General features: G+C 41.3%; 1 protein-coding gene across 4 annotated transcripts in view; it reads left to right on the top strand.

Moving 5' to 3' along the window:
* LOC139628273 (SH3 and multiple ankyrin repeat domains protein 2-like) overlaps positions 1-26,456 on the top strand; it is a 187,738-nt gene that overhangs the window by 35,045 nt on the left and 126,237 nt on the right. For all 4 annotated transcript variants that reach the window (XM_071489787.1, XM_071489789.1, XM_071489786.1 and 1 more), the window contains one exon: positions 20,822-21,049. In XM_071489787.1, the coding sequence (XP_071345888.1) occupies positions 20,822-21,049 (228 nt within the window). The remainder of the gene's footprint in view (positions 1-20,821; positions 21,050-26,456) is intronic.

Raw genomic sequence — 26,456 nt, 5'->3', positions numbered from 1 at the left:
AAAATGTATTGATATTTTTCCATTATTTTTTAATGTCTATATAAAATTTACTTTGTCACACGCAGGCCACTGTAACAGCTTATTGACTGAACACAAATTGGTTGTAATCAGCTCATGTCCTGAGCTAGTGTTGAGCTAATCAAGCTTCATTTCAGCTTCATCATCATCATCATCATCATCATCATCATCATCATCACCATCACTTGTTTCAGGCACATTTTCCCTTCCAGACACCTGACATGCTAAATAAACAAACTAGCTAACATGCTCGCAATCAGTTAACATGCGCCTAATGATAATGCTAACATGCTAACAATGCTAACACATCTTAGTTTGCTAACAACTGCTAATTAGCAGTAAACAAAACGTAGAGGTGGGGCTGATGGCAATGTATTTAGCCAATCAATGTCATTTCTGTAATTTTGTGATGTCCCAAAGCAGTCACTGCTCAGAGCCTCTCCTCTGATTGGCTGACTGACCTGTTGTTACTAGAGCTCCAGAGAGAAGCCTGAGAGAGGAGATGTGAAACTACACTGAGATGGTTTTTGGTTCTTAAAACCATAAATATATCTTCTGATGGAGATCAACACTTCAGATAAAACACAGAAGAAGAGTAAAATATGGAGCTTTAATTGAATAAAATGAATTAATTAGACAGTGTATAATGTGGCCCCAGGTCCTGAGGTGTTTTATTGATCTCAGCGTCTCCTCTTGCTTTCTTTCTATGTGTTTATGTGTCTTTATTCTGAGCTGACCTGCTCCAGTTCCAGTTTAAAACTGAAACAGGTGAAATCACTGCCATGTACAGCACAGGGCTGAATAAATGTGTGGTGTGAGTGAAGTACTTATGTTTGCCAAATGGTTTGAGGTGCCCTAAAATTCACAGTGAGAGGTCCATTATCGGTCTGTATGGCCCTTATCATTTTAATGTTAATGTTTAGCTACTCAAATTTAACCAGCAGTAGACCCAGCTTTATAGCAGATTAATGTTTTGCATGGCTGTGGGAGCTTGAGGGATGTTACTGTGGAGATCATTTAAATATAACATGTTAGCCGGCGCGGTCTGTTGGAGGAGTGGGCAGGTGGTGGAAGCAGTGTGATGGAACAATAACCAAACATGTGAAGAGATGCAGCTTGCTGCTGAACAATGGCCAGGGGATTTTGATGCAGAGAGAACATAACAGAGACTGGGCAAAAAAAAGAGACAAAACAAGCCCTGTTCTTTTGAGAGCTTCGACTCATCTGTTTGCTCGGCCCCGCTCTGGGCATCGCCTGCTGCACTGTGTTTGTATCTGTACCTTCCAGGCATTCAGCTGACACTCATATCCAAAGTAAATACTAAGTGAAAGAGCCAGAGCCCTCCTGCCACGACAACTTTTCTGTGACCCCGCGGTGATCCCAGCTTTTTAAGCTCCAGCAGTAAAGTGGAAGCAGCGTGATAAGGAAGAGATGATATTTAATAGCTGAAGCTTGCTTGAACGTTCAGAATCAATATAATAATCCTGGTTTCCATGTTGCCTTCTCATGCAGGAGTCAGGCAGCAGCTGCTCGGTGGCGGATGGTGGCAATTTTTATTTTTCTTCACACACTGAAATTGTGTTACTAAAGTGTGATTTAATTTAACAACCTCGGCTGATCCTCCCTTTAACAGTTGGTCTTTTCGATTTGACATAGGGTGGTATAACTGCTCACCACTTGTGTATTGATGTGTGGACATCAGCCGAGGCTACGAGTCCGGTAAATCGAAGATCCCTCAGTCGGACAAAACTGAAAGCAGCAGAGAGGACCGAGCTTTTCACTTCCAAACTACTGAGCAGTGCTGAGTAATAACCTGTCTGGACCTCTATCAACACTGATCCATAAAACAAGAGAAAGTCCAGCATTACTTTAATTATTCATCATTTCTTAAGAAACCACTTGAAATGGAAGGAATATATCCAAACACTGCCTCTTTATTGCTTTATTTTTATTTCGATCTCAAACGACGCTCTCGTTATAACATTGTAAGTTAAGATTTTCCTTAAAGTCTGAGTTAAGATTTCCTCAAAATAAAAACAATTGCACAAAACATCCATAATGTTTCTTTAAAATATTCACTTAAGTATTTAAGGTTTTCTCCTTAACTTTGTCTTATAATTAAGGAATCACTTAAAGTCTGTTAAACTGTTGCAAAAAAAACCATTAGTGACCAAAGTAAGGGAAAAATACTAGAGGTTTTAGACTCTCTGACCGTCTGCTGAACAATGTGAAGGATGAGATAGCAACACACTCCTTTGATAACACCAGCAAACAAACAGTCTCCATGGAAACAGTGGAATTTTACCGCTGTAAAATCTCTATTACTGCTGCAAAGTTTTGCCTTAACTAAAGGATCCTTTTAAGAGATTCTGTGTAACACCCTTAAGCAACTCCCTCAGCTAAGGAGCAATTAAACCCCAAGTGCCATACTTAAGTAGAAAACCCCAGACTGCAGGTCAGCAGCTCTGCGTTGTAACGTGTCTGTGTGACAGAGTTGTCCAGACCACACCTCATTTTGCCGCCAGCGTCGTTATCGAACCGGCACTGACTTTCCAGATGTGAGCTCCAGCTTCGGCCTTCCTGCCTCCGACACACACACCTGCTCTCCTGAGACTGGTGAGCCTTCATCTCTGTCGGCGGCCTCAATTTCCTGTCAGGGTCGTTATTCAATCACTCAAAATGTGTGTGTGTGTGTGTGTGTGTGTGTGTGTGTGTTTGCTTCACAGCGAGTTTGTGAATTAGCAGCACAGCACCCACCTGAGCATCTCAGGGAAACTGATGCTCACGTCAGGAGGTTATACCACCTGCCATGTCTCAGTTTACATGTGGTTGTGGTTACTGGACACTGACTTCCTGTATTCAGTGGTTTATTTTCTGTGCCACATTAGAAACGTCATAATTTTTAGGAGTTATTTTTAAGTCTAAATCTCTATGCTTTAGCCATTTCACACCAGAAAACTCATTAGATTTCATCTTGTGGGGACCATAAATGTCTGTGCAGGATTCTTCACTTTGGACCAGAGTGTCGTCAGATGAACCAAAATCACCTCCATCACAAGTTTGACACTTTATTTTATAGCAACATATCACGCACACTTGTTCCCACACATGTATCTGTTGAGGCCTCATTTTCAGGACACGTTGGATTGTTTCCTCTCTCTCTGGCTCCATATAGTGTCTCATGAATATTCAGTGTGCTCCGACGGGCCCCAGATGTAAAGCGTCAGGCAGAACTGGGCCACGTGTGTATAATTGAAGAATTCCATTAAACTTTCAACTTGAATGGCATCCTTGAATTGCAGGTCTCCCTGGACATATCCACGTGTTCACCAGTGTGTGTGTGTTTAGGTGTTTAACAGCGTCGGTTTGAGACAATAATTATTCCGCACTGCCGAACACTGGACGTTATCTGTTGTGAAGTCCCATTTGACAGCAGCTCGTCTGCTCAGTCACTGTTTTCCCTGGAAGCAGTTTGAGGATGTCGGCCATTTCTAATTCAGACTGGTGCTAATTATTGTCTCTTCCTGTCTGCTGCCTCGCATCTCTTTGAGTAAACAGGATTATTGACTGCAAAGTGTTGGCCATCATGACCAGTAATGTGTCTGCAGACCTTTATGGTGTACGGTGTGGGCATGCATAAATCACTCTCACACGTCTCTATGTGCACTGTGTGACATTTGCATCATATTCTCAGCTATTGCCCCCCCGGGCAGTTTGCTTTGTGAATCCAATACAAGCCAGAGAAACACTTGACGTCTCTGACATGTGCAGCAGTGTAATTGCAAACACAGCCCATGATTAATTAGAGGTCTAACGATTCAGAAACCACGACACAAACATCAATCCAAGCTCATATTGCAATACTGGTATATGGGACCGTGACATTCCCCCCTACCCCCAACCTGCTGCCACCACTGCAGGTGCAGCCTGTTGAGCTCTCATCAGCTGTGTCCAAATTCTGCATTAGGGGACAGGTTGCGTCACAGCTGTGCCACTAGGCTGTCCCATTATGAAGGCTCCCTCAGATGTGTCCTTCTTGTCCTGGGCAACGAAGGCTCTGACTGGGTGGATCCCTCGTGGACCAACCTATCCCAAGAATGAAATCTAACACCACCAACACAGAGCCTGGGGATCACACTTTTTGTGTGTCAGCTCAGTTCAACAGATAACGGTGCAACTGTTAAAACCAAGGGCCATAAAACCTCAAGTTACTGTGAAAATAACGTATGTGTTGTCAAGGTTGCTAGGCAACAGGAGCCACGCTAAGGGCGGGTACAGCTGGTGACGCAAAGAGAAAATCCTCCGCAGACCAGACCGCTTCATTTTGGTTCAGCCTTCGCAGATCTGCGATGGCTATGAAGGGCCACACCTTTGTAGACCACGTCCTGTGGCCCCTGAGTCAGGACGCAGTTAATGTGTTAATGATGCAACAGTAACACTATACCTGAAATTATGATTCCATTTAAAATTATGGCAAGCTGCTTATTTTATAAATAACATAATTAACTAACTAACTAAAGATGGATAATAACTGCGAGATTGCACATTCAGGTCAGCAGTGTGGGAACATTGTGGTCACACAAACAAGAGATGAGGTGAAACTTTATTGATCCCACAAAGGGAAAAATCAGTGGGATGAAGAAAAGAGAAAAAAAATCCATGTTGTTTTTATTAGAGATTATTGTAGGCACAAATCAGATCTTTATGAACACAGCCTGGATTATAGAGTTTAGCAGTTAGCGTAGCTTCATGAGCTAAAACAAACCTTGGCTCTCAGCTACACACCTGTAAAGTTTTGTGACTGTGAATGTACGAGTTCCTGCCACAGTAGGTGTCTCCAGGACCACATTTTGTCATGATGACACACACACACACACACACACACACACACACACACACACACACAGACTCAACAAGCTGAAAACAATACCAACCACACACTGTCGCAGCTGGTAACAGTGCATCACACAGAGAAGCTTGAATGGCCTCGTGATTACAGCCGTCAGCCTGCCTGTCACTCACAGGCCGCTTCAGTCACACAGGAGTTTAAATAAAAAAAAACATTAAGGAAGAAAAGAAGGTAGTTTGACTAATAATGATGATTTGTGTGTTCGGGGTGTGGGGATGTGTGAGGGTCGTGTTTTACAAAGATAGCATCATTGTTTGGTGATTCCTGCAGAATGGGGCTTTCATTTATATGTTTGAGGTTCCACATTTGTTCCAGCCCGGGTTCGGGTCAGCTGCATGAGCGCTGACGTTCATATTAGCAGGTTTTTGAGAAGCAGACACACTCAAGCACATGTCGGAGGTGTAACAATGAGTTGGAACATCACTGGCTCATCACTTCCGCGACAGTTTCCACGGGTGGATTTTGAATTCATGAAAAACAAAATTGCATGTTTACTGTCACAGGGCTCTGTGGTCTGTCAGCATTGCTTTCACACCCCAGGAGCCCCGAGAGGCGGTCACGCTCCTGTTGCGTCAGAGTTTCGACACCTGTTTGGTGTAATTGAAATTAACTCTGGTGTGTTGTTTCATTTGCTTTGGTTAATTTAGGCTATGAATGGATGTTATGTTCATATTGTTAAATCAGTAGTCACAAAAATTCTGGTTTCTCACATGGATCCATGTAATTCTCATTCTGCAAAACACCAAACCTGGTTATTCACTGAGTTACCTGTCTGACATGTGATGTGACGTCACTCACAGGTTTCTGAAGAGCTTTTTTTTTTAAGCTGAGAGTGAGCTGCTGCTCTGCCTAAGTCCTGGTTCATCAAAAAATGGGCAAAGAGGTGGGGCGTGTGTGGACCTTAGCATACGCTCACCCACCTGTCAAAGTGGCCACGCCCCCTAATATGGCATCACTTCAAGCCTCAGTAAAATATAAACAGGTGAGTTATATCAATATTCACCTCTGTACAGTTGTTTTTTGTACCAGGCTGTAAACATGTTTATTTCGGCTGTAAACTTGGACATTAAAGGAGCTACTTGCTGTGAGTTTTTGCTGTTGCTACATAGCTAACATGAGCCTTAACAGCTGTTTACTTACCAGTCTTGCTGAGAGCTTCAGCCATCATTGTCTTACAATACATCCTCTGAGCAGCTACTTCTTCAGGACAACCTAGACTCTACAGTGACTCGGTATTGGAAAGTGACGCGATAGGCTAACAGGGCCGGAGCTAGCTGGTTAGCATGCTAACTTCAGTAGAAGAAAAGAAACAAAACCAGAGGGTTGTGTAAAGGAATAAAGTTTGATGGTGAACTCACAGAGTTTCTTCAAAAGTGGTGAAGCAGCTGCTAATGTTCCAAGTTATATGACATGATCCTCTTAATATTTATGTCTGTTGTTTTCTCCTGTGGCTGGAGGTGAAATCCTGCAGGAAACCATTCAGTTCACAAATATGAAAAACAATCTCTCTGCAATAAAATGCCTCAAATCACTGCTCAGGTTGTCACAGTAATAATGATTGAAAGATATAAATACGTGAACCTGAATGAAAATATACAGCGAAAGCCCAGAGAAGATATGCACATGAAAACCTGATCGCCGTTTATCCGAAGGCCATTTCTGAGCCGCGGCAGCTTCTATGCAATTTTACAGCTGCTCAGGTTTCTTAAAAGCAAGAGTCCTGAAAAGGAGTGCACTTCCATGTCACACCGGGCGCTCACTCTCAAGCTGGCACGGCGGTTATTCACTGTGAAATGAAGAGTTTGCTCATTTCCCTCCTCCTCTTGTGTATATTCAAAGACGTGCACACTGGCGTTCACACTGACAGAGTTTTCTTTTTAAAAGCAGTGGACCATCTGTGTTCTTGTGTAGTCTGTTTCTTTTTTTTGTTTGTTTTTTTGGAAAAGAAAGAAATTCACCGGCACAGGGGGTCATAGCAGAGCGTGGGCAGACCTGCAACCATGATATCAGATATGTATCACAGTGGTGCAGTTTAAAATCAAGGACACTGACAGTAATTTAGCTTAATATCCCTTCATTTGAGAGTTACACCACAGTCATCCATTTTCATGCTTTTTTTAGACCACATCAAGTTGTCTGAGTTTCACATTCAGCTTCTCTCATTATCTCAGGTGCCTGACGGTTTCTGCTCGCTCTGCTTTACAGGAGAACTCTCTGACTTCCCACCCTCATCTTCTCACCTCAGTTCTTCTCCGACTGCTCTCCTCCCATGTCTCAGCGGGAACGTCACTCAGTTCCCTCCCTGATTGTTCAGGTCAGTAGGGAAGGAATGGAGGACGTCATGGTGCTGAATGAGGGTTGATGACATCCTGCGTGGATGAAAGCGGAGTAGAGCAGCCGTTTGGCTCGGAGGAGCAGCTGCACTGTGTTTCCACACAGAGCAGCTTAGCCACTGTGACAGTGACTGGCTGCTCCTCCACAGTTCAGCCGGTGAAAATAAAGTCACTGAACAGCAGAATACAAAGAAGCCAAATGAGGTCTGTCTTCATCAGAAGAAGCCAACACCGTTTCACAGTCGTTTAGCAGAGTGAAATCAAGAATGTTCACACTGATGAGTCAATGAATCGATTAATTAATCAACAGTAAATCTGTCTGTAACAATTTTGATATCTGAGTAAAGGTGAAGTTCTCTGTCTGTGTCACTGTAAACTGATTTTGGTTGGTTTTGGTTTGATCACGCACAAAATGAGACGTCTGAAGACTGTGATCATTTTCAAGACTAGAACCAATCGCTTCATCTCAAACATAAAAAATGAATCAATACTTAAAATAATTGCATATTCCTGCTGTGCTTGAAGTCTGAAAAATGATTTAAAGTTCAGTTTTTCTGTTTGGCAGACACCATCATCTTCTGCCCCTTTTATAAGTTAGAGAAAACTTCTACTTTCTGAAGTGAAATATTTTTCTCTATAGCCTCAAGAATCATCACTATAATGGAACAATCAGATAAAAATGGAGGGAAAACCTCCGTTAAACACTGAGGAGCAGACGTCTGCTTCATCAGGACTGTGTGGGTTAATCTGATGTGATTGCCAGTGGGTGGGCAGGACAAGGTAACATCTCCACATTTGGTGCTCTGAACTATCTGAATTTTTTTTTTTTTTTCCAAATGGGCCTCGTCCACTTCAAACCAGCGAGAGGAGCCCAGAGTAACTAAAAAACGCTGAAAATCTTTGTTGATTTTGTGGTCACATGAGAAAATAGGTTTTCAGGGCCTTTCACAGTTTCTCAGGACTTTTATCCAACAAGTCCTCAGATGACAGTCATGGTCATCGCCCCTCTGTGACCCCTCAGTGACCCCTCAGTGACCCTTACAATCTGGTCATGGAAGTGAAAATGGGAGCGTTTTCTGATTTGCTTCCTCTTTGGTTTGGTTACGTTTCAGCAACTAAAACTGTTGCTGGATTTATCTGATGAGGCTGAAATAAAGACAAACGCATGATCTTTGAGGTCATAGACTGTAAATAAAGATGGAGGCTTCAGTGCATGCCAGTCACTCAAAGTGGCCACGCCCTCAATTATTCATAACTTCAGTCCTTAATAAAATATAAACAGGTGAGTTATATAAATTCAGCCCGTACAGCTGTCATGAAGGGGGAAATTAGATATGTGTGTGTGTGTGTGTGTGTGTGTGTGTGTGTCCATATCTCTGTATGTGACTTTGTGTGGCAGTCAAAAGCTCAGAATTACTGCTTTTTTTGGGCGGGAAACTTCACCAAGGTAATGAAGGGCTTCCTTTCTACAATTTTCTCTAAATGCCTTTGAGTTTGTGTGTGTGTGTGTGTGTGTGTGTGTGTGTGTGTGTGTGTGTGTGTGTGTGTGTGTGTGTTGCATACCTCAGTTTGCGAGTCTGTTGAAGACAAAAGAAGACGCTCATCAGATTTTAACTGGAGCCAGTGGGTCTGTGGGATCAGTCAGGACGGAGATCAAACCATTGAAGCTGTGAAACACTGAGAAGAGGTTATTCACACTTAGACATGATATGATCTGAATATCAGTGACGCCACAGTCAGTCAGGCTGTATAATTTACCTCAATTATATGGTTGTTGTTCAGTTGAGCTTCGGCACAGGGACCAATAATGAAGTGGTGAGATGTATTTATTGCAGAGATTTTAATAACAGCTGCATGTATTGCTATTGTTCCACCTCCCAGTTTGACTCCCGGGGCCAACGTGCTGCAGGACTGCTGATCAATCATCAAATATCCTGCTAATTAAAAAGTCCTTTTTAAAGCGCTTATTAAAAATGGATTAGATGATGTGTTTTTTTTCCCTCTGTGGTTTTTCGGGACACAGTGGCCACATCTCAAGGGCTTTCAGCTGTAGCTTCAGGCACAAACTGTTCGCACAGAGGTGAGACGAGAGCTCCACACAGCGTGTTTTTAATCATCTCAGATCAGAAGACTGTGTGATGATCACTCTGGACGTTTGAAAGTATTGATGGTAACAGATGAAGGCTGACGGTGATGCCACAAACAGCTGAAGAGGACAGTGGCGTCCGCCTGCTGAATGACGATAACTCTCCAAATGATGGTTCACAAAAGCTTTGATGGTGAATGTTGTTATATCAACTCACTGGAAAAGCTAGAAAAGGAAAACATCACATCACTATACTAGACTATATGAACTCATAGATTGTACATAAAGGTGGGCGTAGCCTCCGAGACGTCACCTGCAGGTTTCTGAAGAGTGGCTTTGAAGCTGACTCCACCCATCTCCTGGTTTATGCAAAAATGGGCAAATAGGTGGGGCGTGGGTGGAGCCGCGACTCCAGTGTATGCCAATCTGTGGCAAGCATTTGCTCACCCACCTGTCATTCATTCATGGCCACGCCCTCAATTATGCAGAACTTTAAGCCTTAATAAAATGTAAACAGGTGAGTCATATAAAGATTCTCCCCCCTACAGTTGTCATGAAGAAGGAAATTAGCTACAGAGAGAAAAAGTAGGATTTGCTCCCGTTAACATCCTCGGCGTCAAAGGCTAACCCAAGGCTAATTCATTTGCTGGCTAATTAGCCTGTTAACAAGCTAAGCTAACAAGCCACATGTGGTGAGTGTAAACACTGATACTTGCTAATTAGTGCTAACAGATGCGTAAAATAACACAGCACACACATTCTGTTCGTCCGTTAATGAAACAAGTCATTATCTGTGTGATAAATGACTCCTCCAAAGGCACCAACATCACAGACAACTTCGCTGAGGTGGCGCTTAGCAGGCAGCTAGCAGCGAGCTCGATAAACTGAAAAAAACAACTTATTAAAAGCATTAATATTAATTACAGCTTACATAATTAACAAGGTGTAGCAGCTATGAGATTTCCGCCATGACGGTTGATTTCACCTGCTATTGTAACAAGAGTCATCAGCAGATTCACTCAGCTGAGGATAATTAGTATTGGTTGTGTGAGTTGGACAAACAACAACAAAGTAAATCTCTTGTCAGTTTCCTGGTCAACATAGTCTCTACATGTCTTCAGTGTCTGTGCTATTCACAGAGGAGAGGACGCTCCAGTCGGTGTAACAAAAACAAAACAGAGCAATGGGTGTGTCTCTAAAGGATCTCGCTCATCGCCTCTCAGGCAGGAAGCATGAGTGTCAATCTCCTCTTCAACTTTTCATGACATCAAATCGTCATTTTAAGCTTAGAAACTGTGAATTGTTACTTAAGGGTCCAGAGTTTGTCCTGTCAGAAGGCTTTATTGACATGACTGTAGTCAAACACAGCAAAAACAGTGTTTCTGTAGCACAAGCAGCTAAAGTACAGTAGGCCCTAATTAGGCTTAGTCAGTCCAGACTTCTATTAGTTTAGTTTAGTTTTAATTTATCATAAACTATAGACACATAATACACATGACCAGCAGTTTGTCATTATGACTTTACCATAGGTGGCAAACCATTATCAATAGATATAAAGCAATAAAGTTACTGGTTTAAATGGAAGAACACAAATGTGCAGCAGCATTTGGATTCATACAAAATCTTCACAAACCAAACTTTCTCAGTTCTACCATCAAAATAAAACGTAACAAAAATGTGAAACAGCATGAGAAACAATCCCAACCTCCTTAGTTTAAATGTGCATATTTGCACTGCAGTATACACGGTCATAGTGCAGCAGCTGACAAAGCTATTTAACCAATACAACATCAGTTCATTGTTAAACACACGTCAGCTGCATTGACCTAATATAACGGTCTTGCTAGTTTACACTTATACTGAAAATTGGCAAATCTATGAAAATACATTATAATGTCACTCAGTATTACTCATGATATGAAATGACCTTTCAGACCTTTAACAATTTCTTTGTTTTGGAAGAACACACTTTTACCTACCATCACTTTGTCTTCAAAATAAGAGCTCCGACCTTCACAATGTAATTAAAAGGGCACATATTAACAGTGCCTTATGAAAATACCAACGTAATGAATAAACATGAAAACCAACAAAATCCTGAGAATACTTAACCAGACTTAAGGCCAGTTACTTCATAATTTCAACCAAAACTGTCAGAGAAAGTGAAAAAAGCAAAGTCAGATTATGTTTGTTGTTTTCTATTTGTTGGGATTTAAATTAAGTTTTCAGAGCATATGTTTGGTAGAAGACTTGTAATGTCTACGATGCAGAGGGAAAGGCACCAATGAATTTTCAGAAATGGTACCAACAGTCCCATACTTCCTTTAAATTCCTGTTAAACACCACACGTTTTCTTTGCAGGGTGTTGGAGCACCTTTAAAACCACCATCAACTCTTTTAAAGCTCTCGTTAAACGTCCCTTTGACTCAGGCGTTTTAGGTTTCACGTCTCCTAGGAAACGGTTAAACAACGCTTTGTCCTGGAATGACCTGGGATGTCTTGGAAAACAGTTTTTAAAGGATGTTTCCAGGAGGTTATGATTCAGGTTCGCCTCCTACACCCTCTGTTGCTAGGCGACAGAGCTTTAACCCCTTCCCCCCGTCGCGAGGGTTAAAAGGCTGCAGAGAGAACCTTTAGATAAAATGACAACGCAACCTTTCAGGGGTGGAGGAACAAAGGGAGATGGAACATGGATGCAAGCTTTGTCATCGTAGCTTGCTTTTAATCATAATTATTACAGATGTATCTGTTCAGTTTAACAGAAAATGGTCCAATTATGATGGATAAAGGGAAATTTAAAGCAGTTTTGAACATATGTTTTTGTGACAATAGTAGAAAAAAATATTAACACAACAGCAACACACAATAATTAGCATATTTATGATGCCATTAAGTCGTAATAGCATTCTGCCTAGTGTTTTTCTCTTTCTGTTGTCAAACAACGGAACAAAAAATAGTTAGGGGTAAAGGGGTAAAGGGGTAAATAGTAAAGGGGTCTGGAAATGAAAGCTGTCGTAGATCTGCTGTAAACGCCCCTGATGATGTAAAAGAAACTGCACCATATTACTTTGAGAGAGTAACACAGTTCATCGCAAACTCAACTCACTCACTCACTCACTCACGGACATTCGGGGATGTATAAACCTCAGGAAACTTTTATTGGATCAACACCTTTAAGGAAAAGTCCTCCGTCAGACTCCCTAACCCTGTTATAATACACAGCATTGTAAAGATTTGATGTAATATTAAATGGTTATTGAATTCTAAATCAGATTTTCTTGCACTGTGTGCTGCTGTGGTGGCTCCTCTTCTGCTTTCACCACACTACTCAGAATATGAGGTTATGAAAAACCTGCCAGCTCTATTGGATCTTTTCACTTCTTATATTGAACCGGTGCTTTTACGAAGTTACAATGTTTTTCTTCCAGTTATAAAAAAAAAAAATTCTCCTCAGCAGATTTGAGTGACTGTTGACCATCAGCCTTTTAAAGAAGTGCTTCCTCTTTAAAATGTCACATTTACTGCTGATGTTTCTGCTTATTCACAAATTGTCTCAGTGCTCAAAGTGTTTGGAATTGGATTTTTTTTTTTTAATTGTTTAACAACGTGTTAGATATTAACCTGAAAGGATGATGCATGACAACCTGAGTTGTTTTGGTCTTCTTCTCCTCTTTGAGACAGTCTGACAGATCTGGGTCAGACTACTGTACTTATTAACTCTCTGTATTAGATGGATCAGATATTATTGGCCTGGCATGTGCGATTTATCCTTTCCATTTCACAAGGTTTCCATCATTATACGCCTGTGTAGTAGGAGAAAAGATATGCATCAATCATTTACCCCTAAAGGCTGTTTGTCACTTTCGACATCTGTCATGATCCATCACTCACAAACACACACACACACACACACACATACACACATGTTCACAACTGGCATCAATCAACCTCAAAACTGGCTTCACAAACTGTCATTTCAGTGACACAAAGACGTGAGAGAACCACAGAGATTATCTCTCATCACTTGTCTGTCGTTGTCGGCTTTTTGCTGCTTTCAAGGAAGGAAAATCCACTAAACATCTTTTTCCTCTTCCCACTTGTTTCTTTCTCACAGAGAATATCTTCTAACTTTCACTCAGGGTGTAAATGACACCCATGTTCTACAGAAATCTAATAAATGTACCCATCATGTCTGTATGTGGACATGAGGGACCCTTATTGACTGATTTCATGTAAATCATATTCCATACATATAAAACATCTCCATAGTAAACCTGATATAGTATCTTTAGTGTGTCTTTGTCATGTTCTTTTTATAGATGTGATATTTACATCAAGTCCTACAACAACAGCCACACAGGTCGTTTTTTTCAACCCTTTGATACGACCCATAGCGCCCCTACAGCACCAGGTGTACTGGACCTCTGTTGTTATGGTTACAATACTAAACATGCAGACTGTACCAACAGTGACGTACCTACCTTTGTTGTCATGGTTACGATAATAACAACGAACAGTCATGGATAATAGAAACAACATAAACTGCTACTTTCACATGGGAATCGAACACCGCTCTCCTGTGTCATCCACAGTCAGCCAATCAGAAGAGAGGCTCAGATCCTCTCTTCTGATTGGCTGACTGACCTGTTGTTACTAGAGCTCCAGAGAGAAGCCTGAGAGAGGAGATGTAAAACTACACTGAGATGGTTTTTGGTTCTTAAAGAACAAATAACACTTCAAATAAAACACAGGAGAAGAGTGAAATATGGGACCTTTAATAAGTCGAGTATTAGCAGTTATTAAAGCTACAGTCCACAGAAAGTGAATCTTGCTAAAAAGCCTCAGTCTCATGGGCGTTAATGGATCAAGGTTGAAAAGTGTGTTTGAGTCTCATTGTCTCGTGTGCTGTTGCGGAGGAATCAAAGCAAAACCACTTTTAAATACGACCACAAGTGGAGCTCGAGCACATGTGCCCGGGTTATTGAGATGTCAGGAATTTAGTCAGCGTGTGAAAAAAATGGTGGAAAAACTGGAGCAGATCATGAGAGAGAGAAATGACTTTTCAACAGCCCAGTTTCTCAGACTTCCCACCTCCCAGCCCTGGAAGAAATCCTGCTCCCTGTTCCTGTTTTTCCTGAGTATCGGTGTCTCAGGTAACCTTTACCTGCAGGCTCATTTACAGTGTGTGTTTCTGGTAATGTGCTGCCGTCGCTAACATGACAGCGGTTGTTGTTGGTCTTGTTCCAGTAATTAGCTGAGGAATATATCATTAGAATAAAGTGCTCTGAGGTGGTTCTCCTGTGGTGGAGGGCTGCCTGTCTTGGTTCCATGTGAGGGAGAATTCATTGGGAGGTGAAAGGTCTTTGAGTTGGAAAACATCTCTGAATCAACACACACACACACACACACACACACACACACAACTCTTGTGCTGATGCTCTTCTATTCACAGAATGATAATCACCGTTTCCTAAATGTCTGATTTGAATCTTCTTTTTATTCTTCGACAAAACCACATCTGATCTCCCACTTCACCTTCACAGAAACCAAAAATACACTTTCTTTACATTGTTAGTGCTCAACCTTTCAGCTAATGAGTGTCCTCAGGTTACACAGAGTGAAACCAAACTCTTCTCTAACAGAAACTTAATTAGCATCTAGTGTCGACCTTAGTTGTACAACATGATGTAACATGATTCCTGCATTTTTTTAGTTTTTTTTCTAAAATTCTATATATTGTGTTTTGAAATAAATTTCTCTGAACCAGTAATGAAGAAATAACATCGATAGCAGCAGCTTTCAGGTGGGAAGCCAGTGAGGGATCACGTCCTTGTTGCTGATGTAGTCGTTTCCACGGGTTGATCACGAAGCCTGAAACCTAAACCCACCAGGTGTCGTGCTCTTCCTTTAAAGTTTCTCGCTGAACAGAAGCCGCTGGTGACACCGGGGACGCCGCCGTATGGAAATTTTATAAATAAACTGATGACATTTCATCGATTATGTTGGAAACATTTTGCAAGAAAATCATCAAGTTATCAGGTTTCCTTCTGGCACTGGGTTCAAATCTGAAATATTTTGCTTTTCGCTTTAATGCCATCGTCTTTGGTCAACTTCACCTTCAGTTTATAACTGTAGTGTCCAACTAAGTTTTGACAACTACTATATTATAGATTAGAGGTTTTTATTTGATGAATGCTTAAATGATAAAAAAAAAGTAGTTCTGGTGTTGGTCTTGTCTTGTGACGGCTATTTCCCCGCTTGGATGAACATTCAGGGCCAATCAGAGCTTTACAGGTGTGATTACAGATGGGAACGCCCTCTTCCTGTGCCACGCCCACAAAAATGGCAACAAGCAACAGGTGAGAGCGCTACAGCTGCGCAGACTTCTTTAACGTGACAAATATTAACTCTTTCCAGCAACTGCCAGCTTTTGTGTGGACTGAAAAATCATGTTGATGAGACACTTCTGACCAGTTAAGAAAAACCTGAGATTGCAAATATAAAAAACTGAGATCTGAGGTTGCATATAATGATAATTACACTGGCAAATGGCTTTGCCTCCTTCAAGTACAAATTCAGGTGAAGTAAGAATGAAAACTGAAGCTGTCCCACAATCAAAGTCCAGCAAGGCAGTTGTTATCAAATTCATTGATGGGGTGAGCTGACATTTACTATGTTGGATCCAGTCTTGGGCCGATATTGGAGAATATTGAATATCTCCCATCATTTGCAATATTTTTCTTAATACCCAAAACAATGTAGCAATATTTGGGCCAAACCAAACCAAACCAAATTTTCTAGTTAGCATAAGTAGCTAACAATAGCTGTGTCATTACTGTATCTGTGTCCAATATTTAATCCTAACTTTACATCAGTGTTAATAATTTTCTGTCAGATGCTGCACAGAAGTACAGCAGTGACGGCTTTGAATGCAACACGTGCAAAACCCCCACTTGACTTTGTTCAAAGAGCCATTAAAACACTTCTGATCAGAGCTTTAATGCAACTTAATGCAAAATATTGAATGTCTTTATTGTGCTCTAATGGCTCAAAGCACTAATTCCCTGTGTCGGCCTTACAGGTGTTCAGCTCTGAACCCCCCGTTCCTGTCACAGACATTTACACTGAAGGAAAAAAACATTATTATTTTTCTCCCTCTGTTTCTAGCTCACGCTCTCTCACACACTCACGCACGTGCACGACTTATGCAAATCAAAGCAAATGACTGTGTTCGTTAATGAACCCCGCGTGCTCTCTTAGGTACCTAAAGACTCCGAGAGTCTTCTCATCTTTTCAATTACTCGCTGAATGAAGTGACGGACTGGCAATGGAAGAAAAACGAGTCCAGGGATGACTGGAAATGGCTTGCATACAATGGACATGGCTCTGCATTAAAACAGACAGACACACAAAAGAAAAGAAGTCGACTTTCTCCTCTTTCTCTCTGTCTCGCACACGGTGTCACACATTCACACATTGGAGTAGCCTGGGACAGTGAAGGCACTTACAGCCAGCAAACGCTTTTCTCCTGATTTTACACAGTGTCGTGCATCAGAAACCTTGACAGATGTCACTGTGTGCTGCTGCAGAATCAGGTTAATGAGGCTGATCTGTCAAAGCTGCTGGAATGGTGCAATCTCCCGAAAACGTGTCCGTCAGTCAGAAATTGAATGTCATCAGAGCCAGAGTCCGCCTGAGCTCTGAGGTTACATCAGACCTTTCGATGCCTGAAATCTTTAATAACTCGAAAAACTGGTCACTGATTAAAAATACTTGCAGGCGGTGATGTCAAGAAATCACGTGCGTCACTATATTAGTTTTATTCCCCTCCACTTAAAAACACCTCCCAGTTTACACTATTACTACACATAATCTGCTTATTTTCATTTATTAATTCAAATACAATTAAGCTTTTACCAAGATGTAAATTAGCAGCATTTACAGTTCCCATGCAACAACATGTCTTCAGGCATGACTGTTTAGTGTTGTTGCTGTTGGGAATGAATTGGCTATGAATGAATTAGCATGTTAATCAGTTGGTAATTATCACTTCATATGACAAGAAGGAATTATTGGTGTGTTTGATTGGCCAGTGGAAGTTAAATCCCTGAGCGTGAGCGAACGTGTCTCATTGATGCGTTTCCTCTGACAATCACACTGCAGTGCTTTGTGATCACAGTTTGTAAATCAGAGAGCTTGTTTGTGTGTTTGTGTTGGTGCTGTGTAATGATTGTGTTGACATATGTTGCTGGGGCCTTGTATGGACGAGTGTAGGTTTAGTTTCAGTCGCAGGGGGGGCAACAGTATGCAGTCAGGGCCTCCTCAACAGTAAACTTTGATTTCTGTCCTGCCTTTAATATAGATTTTAAAGATGAGAAAAAAAAAGAACCCAGACCTGTTTCATGATCAAACTAGTATCACTTCCTTGTGGTTTTATCCCTCCGCCACTCAGACTAGTTCCAGGTCACGTCCTTGTTTACAGAGTCATATAAAATATGAACCATTTGTGTGAAATTTTGTCATAATTGCTGTGTGAAGTCTTGAGTAGTGGCTAAAAATTGTTTTGCGAGGTAACGCTGACCTTTGACCTTTGACCACCAAAATTTAATTGGCTCATCCTTGAGTTCAAGTGAGCGTTTTTTACCAAATTAAAAGAAATTCCCTCAAGGCGTTATGGAGATATCACGTTCACAAGGCCAAAACAACATTTTGTGAGGTCACCGTGACCTTTGACCTTTGACCACCAACGTCTAGTCAGTTTGTCCAAGTGGACATTCGTGCCAAGTTTGAATAAGTTCAAGGTGTTACTGAGACATTGACCTTGAACCTTGACCTTTGACCTGTAGCTACCAAAACTGAATCGGTTTGTCCTTGAGTCCAGGTGAAGGTTTTTTTTTTCCAAATTTGAAGAAATTCCCTCAAGGCGTTCACACGGCCGACCGCCCTGAAGTGACGGTCACCACCACACGACTCCCGGACAGAAACCACGTTCTGTGGCAGAGAAAACTGACAAACAGCACCTTCAATGTGGCTCTAGGAACCAATCCTTCCAGGCAGACAAACAAGGGGCTGCTGTGTCTCTTTACACTGGGAAGACTGAGGGAGACATATCCTCATCATTCCCACTGGAAATGACACTGTGCAAAAACCGTCAACATCAGATCAGTCAGCCTGGATACTGGTTGCTACAGTCTATGATATAAATGCTAATCAGGTGCATCTAGCATGATTCATCCAAATAAATTACTTGTTGATTTATATATTTGTGTTTTTTGTTTTTTTTTTGTAAATTTGAATATTTAATGTGTTTATATAAGACGCTGCAAGCACATGTATACACATGTCCACATACACACACTCAACATGACACTCGACCCAGAGTGTGTTTCTAATTAGCCACATGATGATTGGAAATGAAAGGAAATCATACATACTACAGTATGACGCCCGCAGCAGGAAGTCAACACGGAGATGTGAAAAAAAAAGAACTGGCAAATTTCTAAATTCCCCATTAAAACAAATCACATGTTGAGTTTACATCTTTTCTCTTATTCTTTTTTTTTATTAAATTTTTTTAAATCCTTTTCTGATAGATTACTTGAAGGTGAACACTTTGAGGAAACACTGTGGGAATCTGTGTTTTATTATCAGGAGATAGCAGCAGAGCAAATCAGAAAAAGTGAAAAAATAAATCTGTGGAAAGAAAATCCATCTACTGCACATCTCAGTGAAAGCTGATATCTGCTGTTATCGGAAAACGTTTTCATCAGCGGTGTCCAGGTTTCTGGACGAAGCCGTGACAGGGCGACAAGCATCACATACACACCGGGGGATGAGCGTCACGAATGCTGCAGGGTGACGCACACACAGCCTCATCTGTTCTCTATTGGTTTTCTGAGTGAAGAGCTTCTTTATCAGAGCAAACACTTCGGTTCTCCTGATGAGAAGTGAAGGATGGATCAGCGTCTGATGAAAAGAAACGGTCGTGTTGATGGCGCTGTCAGAAAACCAAACAAGTCAACACCACAGTGGTCAAGTGTCAAACCATCCCGTGCACTGATTGGTTATTTGACCCTCTATCGGATGGCTGCCTTCACTTCTCTTTTGCCAGGTTTTACTTTTGAAACCCTTTACAAGTAATTGTTAGATAAGAAATACCCCCAGTGCTTAACCTGTGCAAGGCTGCAGCTAACGATTATTCTAAATGTCAGTTAATGAGATACTGATTTGTTATAGACTGTACAGGGTGCGCCCCGCCCTCGCCTAATGGGGAATCAAACCCCTGAGTGTTTAAGTCAGAACTTAAGTGCTTCAACTGCTGTTCACCCAACACTGTGTAAAAGACAATAATAAAGAACCGCAGACCCCCAAAATAACTCTTTGCACTTTGAAAAATGTCAAATTATTATTATTATTATTTTTTTTTTTTCATTATTTAATTTAATTTTTTTTTGTACAAAAGTGTGGTACAGGTACAGATATGTACAATATGTCAAATGATTAAAGCGAAAGATGCTTTATCTTTCATTTCATTGCCTTTAAGGTCAAATATCTGCAGCCACACAATGACGCTGCTGCTGGATATTTAAAGGTCCCATGTTTTACACTTTTCTGGTGAAGTACTGATAATGATTTCATAAAAATATATCAGATTTCACGTAAACAAATCCTAAGGTTGGATGGTGGGTCCAGGTGGGCGGGGCTTGGGGTGTGGCTGAGAGCAGTGACTGCTTTGTTGTGACATCACAAAGTTCCAGAAGTCCTGACGGCTGGTTTTAAGGCTCAGTTTCTGAATACAGGCTGTGTGCATTTCTCTGTGGACTGAGGCTTTGATACTTTCACAGTATTAATATAGAACCTAGACCTGCTTTATAACCACAAACACATGGACATCTACCTTTATATGATATGGGACCTTTAATTAATGGATTCTATTCAAACCTGGAGTCCATGAATGGTTTCGACGAGTTTTAAGATACAAATTCTTAGATATTCAGATTTTTTGTTGATGTCTTAATTCCATCCAGGTCACCCACGATACCATGGCTACGAGCTGTGACTGATGAGATGTTATGTGTTTCATTTGCTCATCCATAAATCATGTTGACACTTCACCTCAATAGAGTACAGTCACTCGGTCTGCTGCATTTGTACGAGTGGGTCCTGTGCTCCTACAGCACAGGTGCTTGGTGGTGCAGTTTTCACCCTGCAGAAGTTTTCGTGCTCACACACAATATAACTGCAATGAAGCAAAACCGTTTTGTGAAGCTGCTCGGTCACACTCACTCCTCTGGGAGTTTCCCGAAGCACACGGTGCAGGATGGATGAGGATAAACTAACAAACTAACAAGCAGCATCTTTGGAGGTGGCAAAGGGTGCCTAAGTGGGGCAGGGGGAATTCTTAGATTTTAATGCCCGCTCTCTTTAATGAACCATCAGAGTCTGACCTTTTCTTTCCCTCCTCGTCTGTCCCAGCTGAATCCGCCGGGCCTGCTGACTATGCCCCGGAGCCCCACCTCCAGTGAGGATGAGATGGCCCAGAGCTTTTCAGACTACTCCGACGACTGTGCCTCTGACAGCTCCCGCGAAGAAACCATTTACGAGACCATAAGGGCCACTGCCGAGCCGTCGCAGCACCGGATGGACGACATTCACACAAACTCGTTGGTCATCCGTGTCCTCATCCCCGACCTGCAGCAGACGGTGAGGATCTGTGGAGGATCTGTGGAGGGTGGTGATATTAATGTGTGTCAGTTTGTGATTGTGTGGGAGTTGATATTGTTTTCAGTGACATTTGAGCAGGGATTATCCAGCCTTCTTGTTGAGATCCGCTGGAGAATTAGTGAAGGTGTACTTGACACTTCTCTACCCTTATTTACGTTCTTATCTCAAGCACAACACTGTGTTGTTCATTACGGTGGGCCTGTGGTGCGTTGAGCTTCAGGGCCACCATAGTTCATATATCAAAGCTGCTAGAAAGGCTCTCACATATGAGGGACCAAAAATTACATAAGTATGAATAAATAAATGCAGAAATAAAGAAAAAGGTAATAAAAAAATGCTCTGTCTGTATTTCTACATTTCTGTATTTATTTATGCAGTTATTAATTTATTTCTACATTTATTTAACTCTTTATTTTGTTATTCATTTCTAAATGTATTTATTTCTACATTTATTTATTTATTTATACATTTCTACAGTTCTTCATTTCTGTATATCTGTGTCCATATCTTAATCCCTGTAAAAAAAAATACAGAAATAGCATTTTTTCATTACCAATTTTTTTTATTTTGTGTTTGTTTACATAATTAATATATTTCAGTTTTTTTTGTTATACACACAATGCTGTGTCCTCTGTGGCATTTCAGCCGTGTGTTATAATCAGTGTCAGCATGCATTGAACAAACAGGGATGTTAAAAAAAATGTCTATGAAGTGCAGTGTGATGGTAAATAAAAAAGATGCATCTCCAGATGTTAAAGGTCTTTGCAATGATCCACATGCGCTTCAACACACTGACGTCTCAGAACAGTGCTGGTTTTTAACTGTTCCTACAAAGAAATATCTTCACTTAGTCTTCTGATTAAAAAAAAACATTATCGAGACCTTCTCATGAGATTTAACACATTTGAATGCACTCAGGGAGAAAAGATGTGGAAAAGATGCAAAGAGATTTGCCTAATGAGGAAGTACAAAGACCCTTGTACACAGAAAACCATCAATTTATTCTCATTTTAATTTAAAAATTTTAATACTCATAAGCAGAACCAAGGTTTTCTTTGGTATTGTGATAACCTTTCTTTTATGTCGTAAACTTTGAGTGCGTGGCTGTAAAATCCATTCATGTATAAATAATGTGGCAAGATTTACCTTTTAAGTGAAGTAAAGCTTTCAGAGGAGGCATGCATATTAATTACCTGCCTCTGAAACCTGTGTGAAGCTAATGGGCTTGTTACTGAAGTAACCGTTCAGTCATCTCCGCTTTGACGTAAAGCCTTTAAGACGAGCTCCGAGCACCGGATGTGTGAGCGTTGAGTGGGTGGCTTGTAGGGGGTTGATATACAGACCTGTGCACGGGAGATTGTGTGTGTTTGAAGATGGGGCCTCACTACTGATCAGCTCCGGTCTTCAGAAAACGCCAGCCGGCTGTGTTGAGGAATATTTTTGGGGCAGTTTATAGCAGATGACAAGATAATAAACTTGTGGAAACCCAGAGGGGAAAGTAAATGAATGAAGAAGCTTGTCATAATTGACTTCCTGTTTTCCATTAATATGTAAATGAATGGAAGGTAAATGAGTAGCAGAAAGTAAATGATGCATAATTAATATTATTCTTAGTCCCAGATGTCATATCTACACAAAAAAGTGTGAGTGAAAAATAAACCATGGTACCAAGATTCCTGTTCAGTTTGCCCACAGATTGTAGTGTTTAGCATTTCATTCACACGTTGCTTAATTTAAGGAAAAACTTCAACAAACTTGGGAAATACTCTTTCACTTCCTGGTGAGAAGTTAGATGGGAAGACACTCAGCAGTCAGCAGCTGGGTGGCTTAGCTTAGCATAAATAAGATACTTGAAACAAGCAGAAAGAAATAATTTCTGTTCCAAAAGTGAAATTTAACAAAGATACAACTAATTAATTAGAGACACTGGCAGGCAGATTTTAGTTTGTGCTCTTATGCCACATGATCTTTCTGGTCAGGTACAGTTGAAATATTTCACTTCTGTCTGTAAAATCACTGCAGCAAATGCCTCAACTTTTTTTTTCTTAACTAAGGAAACCTTTTAAGAGATTATGTGCAAAACCCTTAAGTAAGTCCCTCAGCTAAGGAGAAATTAATTGTAGTAGAAAACTGAAGCTGTTTTGTGCAACCAACCCCTGGTCTTCACCAGCTCACCTTGCTAGCCGTTTGCCAGAGCTTCCTGCACAGGGTCGATGAGACTGAACTGAACAGTAATGATTCTTAAAACAGAACTTTGAACTAAAAGAAGCTGAAAAAAAAACCAAAACTTTGCAGAGCTGCAAGTTTGAAAATTATTCTCTTTGCTTTTTGTTGCTTTGAGTGAATCCTTTCATGTCATGTTCCAGCTATTTAATTGATGTGGATATGGATAATGAGAAATATTTAAATAAAAGATATTTGTTTGACCACATGCAGACTTAAAAATAACTGATCTTCACACACTTGTTTCCATTCTCCCTCCACGTCCGTTGTGCTGCAGTTTACTGTCAGCTGCTGCTGTTTCTGATCAGTGTCCTGTGCATGTGATGGTGCAACATTGGACACATATAGTATTTGCATTTTAATGATGCCACAACTCGTTTCATACATTTTCATGAGCTTCCGCTTGACAGCTTCGCTGACAAGGGACTGAAGTAAAAATGACGAGAGCAACTCAGCACATTAAACATCCATTCTTCTGCTTGACTCCATTTGCTTAAAAGCCTGACATCTAGTCAGAAATGTATTTGTGGATATAACTGGAATCTGTGAGTTTATATGTTTTAATAAACTTAACACTGGGAATTATGAATGCTTTATTTACGTAGCAGTCCCATGCATTCATTAGCTGCATACTGCTGCTTTTAATGAAGCCCCAGGTGTGCTACGATTACAGTAGAGTAGCACAGCATGGTGCATGTTTCCTCGGGAACGACTGAAGAATGGCTGCTGCACGCTGCATATCATAAAGCACATGCACTGGAGCTGTTAATGCATATTGCTTTACTGCGTTTCCCAGAGAAGGTTTGGATATGAAGGTTTATCATCAAAGAGCAGCAGTGTGGAGCTGTAACTCCCTGTGGACGAGCAGCCAGAGGTGCTGCCAGTGCCTGTACAGTAGTTTCATCTGTAGCTCGCGCAGCTTTGTTCTGTAGTGCTTTGTTTGATGTGTGTGTGTGTGTGTGTGTGTGTGTGTCCTTGGGGACCGAGAGCTGTTCCAGATAGCTTCACACTGGATGTCCATGACAGCACAGTGAGTGAGAGCGTTTCCCCATCATGTGCTGCCAGAAGGAGAAGGGAGGGGAGCAGGAAGTGTCAACCCGCTGTGACATCACCCAGTAGTTTGTGAGCTGCAGCTTTGAAGCCTCGAGTTTGTAGTTTGTCCGTTGCCATCTTGGTTTTTTGAAACCGGAATAAACCATATTTGGAGGAGATGAAGCTGAGGAGGAGTGAGGGGTGGATCTGACCTGCTCTGTCCTCTATCCTGATTGTGTGGTACAGTCTGTCAATCACACAGTAGCCCCGCCCTAATGCATCCCCTGCTTTATGGTCTATTTTCCTCTAAATGGACCAGAACCTAAAAAATGAACATCATGTTGTGTTGAAGAAGACTTGAAACTAGAGACTGAGACATAAACTCATCAGGAAAACGTTTCCTGGGGTAATAAATCAGAGAGAAGTAGAGACATTTTCACATAGACTTCAATACAATCAGACTCTGTTTACAGCCAGTGGAGTCGCCCCCTGATGGTGAGTAGATAGAATGAAGGTTTAAGGCTCTTCAGCTTTGGCTTCACTTTTCAGACACAGAGTCTACATCCAGGTTTATTTACAGTCTTTGGCGTCTGCCTGGCAGAGCTGATGTCCCCCCCCCCTCTCTCCTGGGTTTCCCTCCCCCTTGGCTATTAGCAGCTGTTTCAGAGCGCTTTGTCGTCGCTTTACAAAAATCGCTTTTGTAACGTCCTGAATCTTAACAGAATAAAAGGGACGATGTGTGAGTGTAATCCAGTGGGTTGAGATCCTGAAGGTGCGGCGTCGACCCAGAGATGAACTCATGACCCTTTGATGTAATAAGCTTGGTGCCTCTAAGAAGGTGTGTGTGTGTGTGTTCACATGTGCACTAAGCTCTCTCACATGTACGCACTAATGCTCCTGATTTCACATTCACCACTGAGCACTCAGCGGTGCCACTTGATCACATGATTGAGTCACACGGTCCACTTGGAAATCAAACTCAGATGAATAATTCAAGCTCTCCAGCTCTGATGTACAGTAAAGAAACTGCTTCTGCAGTCAGAACATTTTATATGTCAGAAAGAAAAATGACTGACAGTCAATTTTACCTCCTTTTATATGATGTGATTTTATTAAAATACCGTGTTGCTCTCAATATCTGTAGAATCTGCACACCTTTAACAGAATAGTTAGATTGAGTTAGATTATCTCCCACCTCAGCTAGGTATGGGACTGGAGTTGTGGTTAGCATAGCTTAGCATAAAGAATGGAGGCAGGGGGAAACAGCTAGCCTGGCTTCATCTGAAGTTAAAAAAAATACACAAAAATCAACATTCAAAGCTATTTTCACTAAAAAAGCTATTTTTCTAAGTTTTTGGGGGGTATTTTTTTGCCTTTAATGTGATAGAGAGGGAGAAAGTCCAGGGAGTTGTGAGGTGTATTTTTGAACTTTTGACAGAGCCAGGCTAGCTGTTCGCTCCTCTTTTCAGTCTCTATGCTAAGCTAAGCTAATCACCTCCAGCCTTCAGCTCCATACTTAATTTGCAAATAAGAATTTGCATATTTCCCCAAAACTGCTCCTTTAATTTTTTATGTGATCACACTCTGAAATTGTTATAATGCAGTGGTTTCAAAACTGTAGGCTGGGGCCCACCAGTGGGTCACGAAGGTATTGCCAGTGAGCCGACAAATAAATGGCGAAACAGTACAATTTCGGTGAAAAGATATAATTAGAAATACATAAGTAATGTTTTTAAATGTTTCAAATAAAATGATCTTTAAAAACACTGAAGAATATTTAAAAACTCGGATGTGGGCCACCAGCATTTTTTGAGATTTTCAAGTTTTCCATGAGTTGGAAAATGTTGGGAACCACTGTAGTAATGAGTCTTGAGCGTGTAGCTGGTGGCAGCTTGAACAGTGGTCCTCTCTCCCACACACACCAACACCGAGGAAGACAGATGCAGGGAGAGGTTGACTTTTCCTCATCCCCACATGCTTTTCTGCGTCCTTGGCTCTTCTACAACCTTCAGATTGTCCACCTCACTTTATTTCATCCGTCTCCCCTCTCATTCCGTGCCAGCGCACAGCTCTTACACCCAGATGGAGACGCCATCTTTTCTGGCTAACGATTCCCAGATTGGACACAATG

Source organism: Trachinotus anak, unplaced genomic scaffold (genome assembly GCF_046630095.1).
Source record: "Trachinotus anak isolate AG129_WGS33_773 ecotype Australia unplaced genomic scaffold, CSIRO_AGI_Tana_v1 ptg000011l, whole genome shotgun sequence".
NCBI lineage: Eukaryota > Metazoa > Chordata > Actinopteri > Carangiformes > Carangidae > Trachinotus > Trachinotus anak.
Note: the sequence above shows the minus strand (reverse complement) of the source record. Positions and strands in the feature narration are given on the sequence as shown.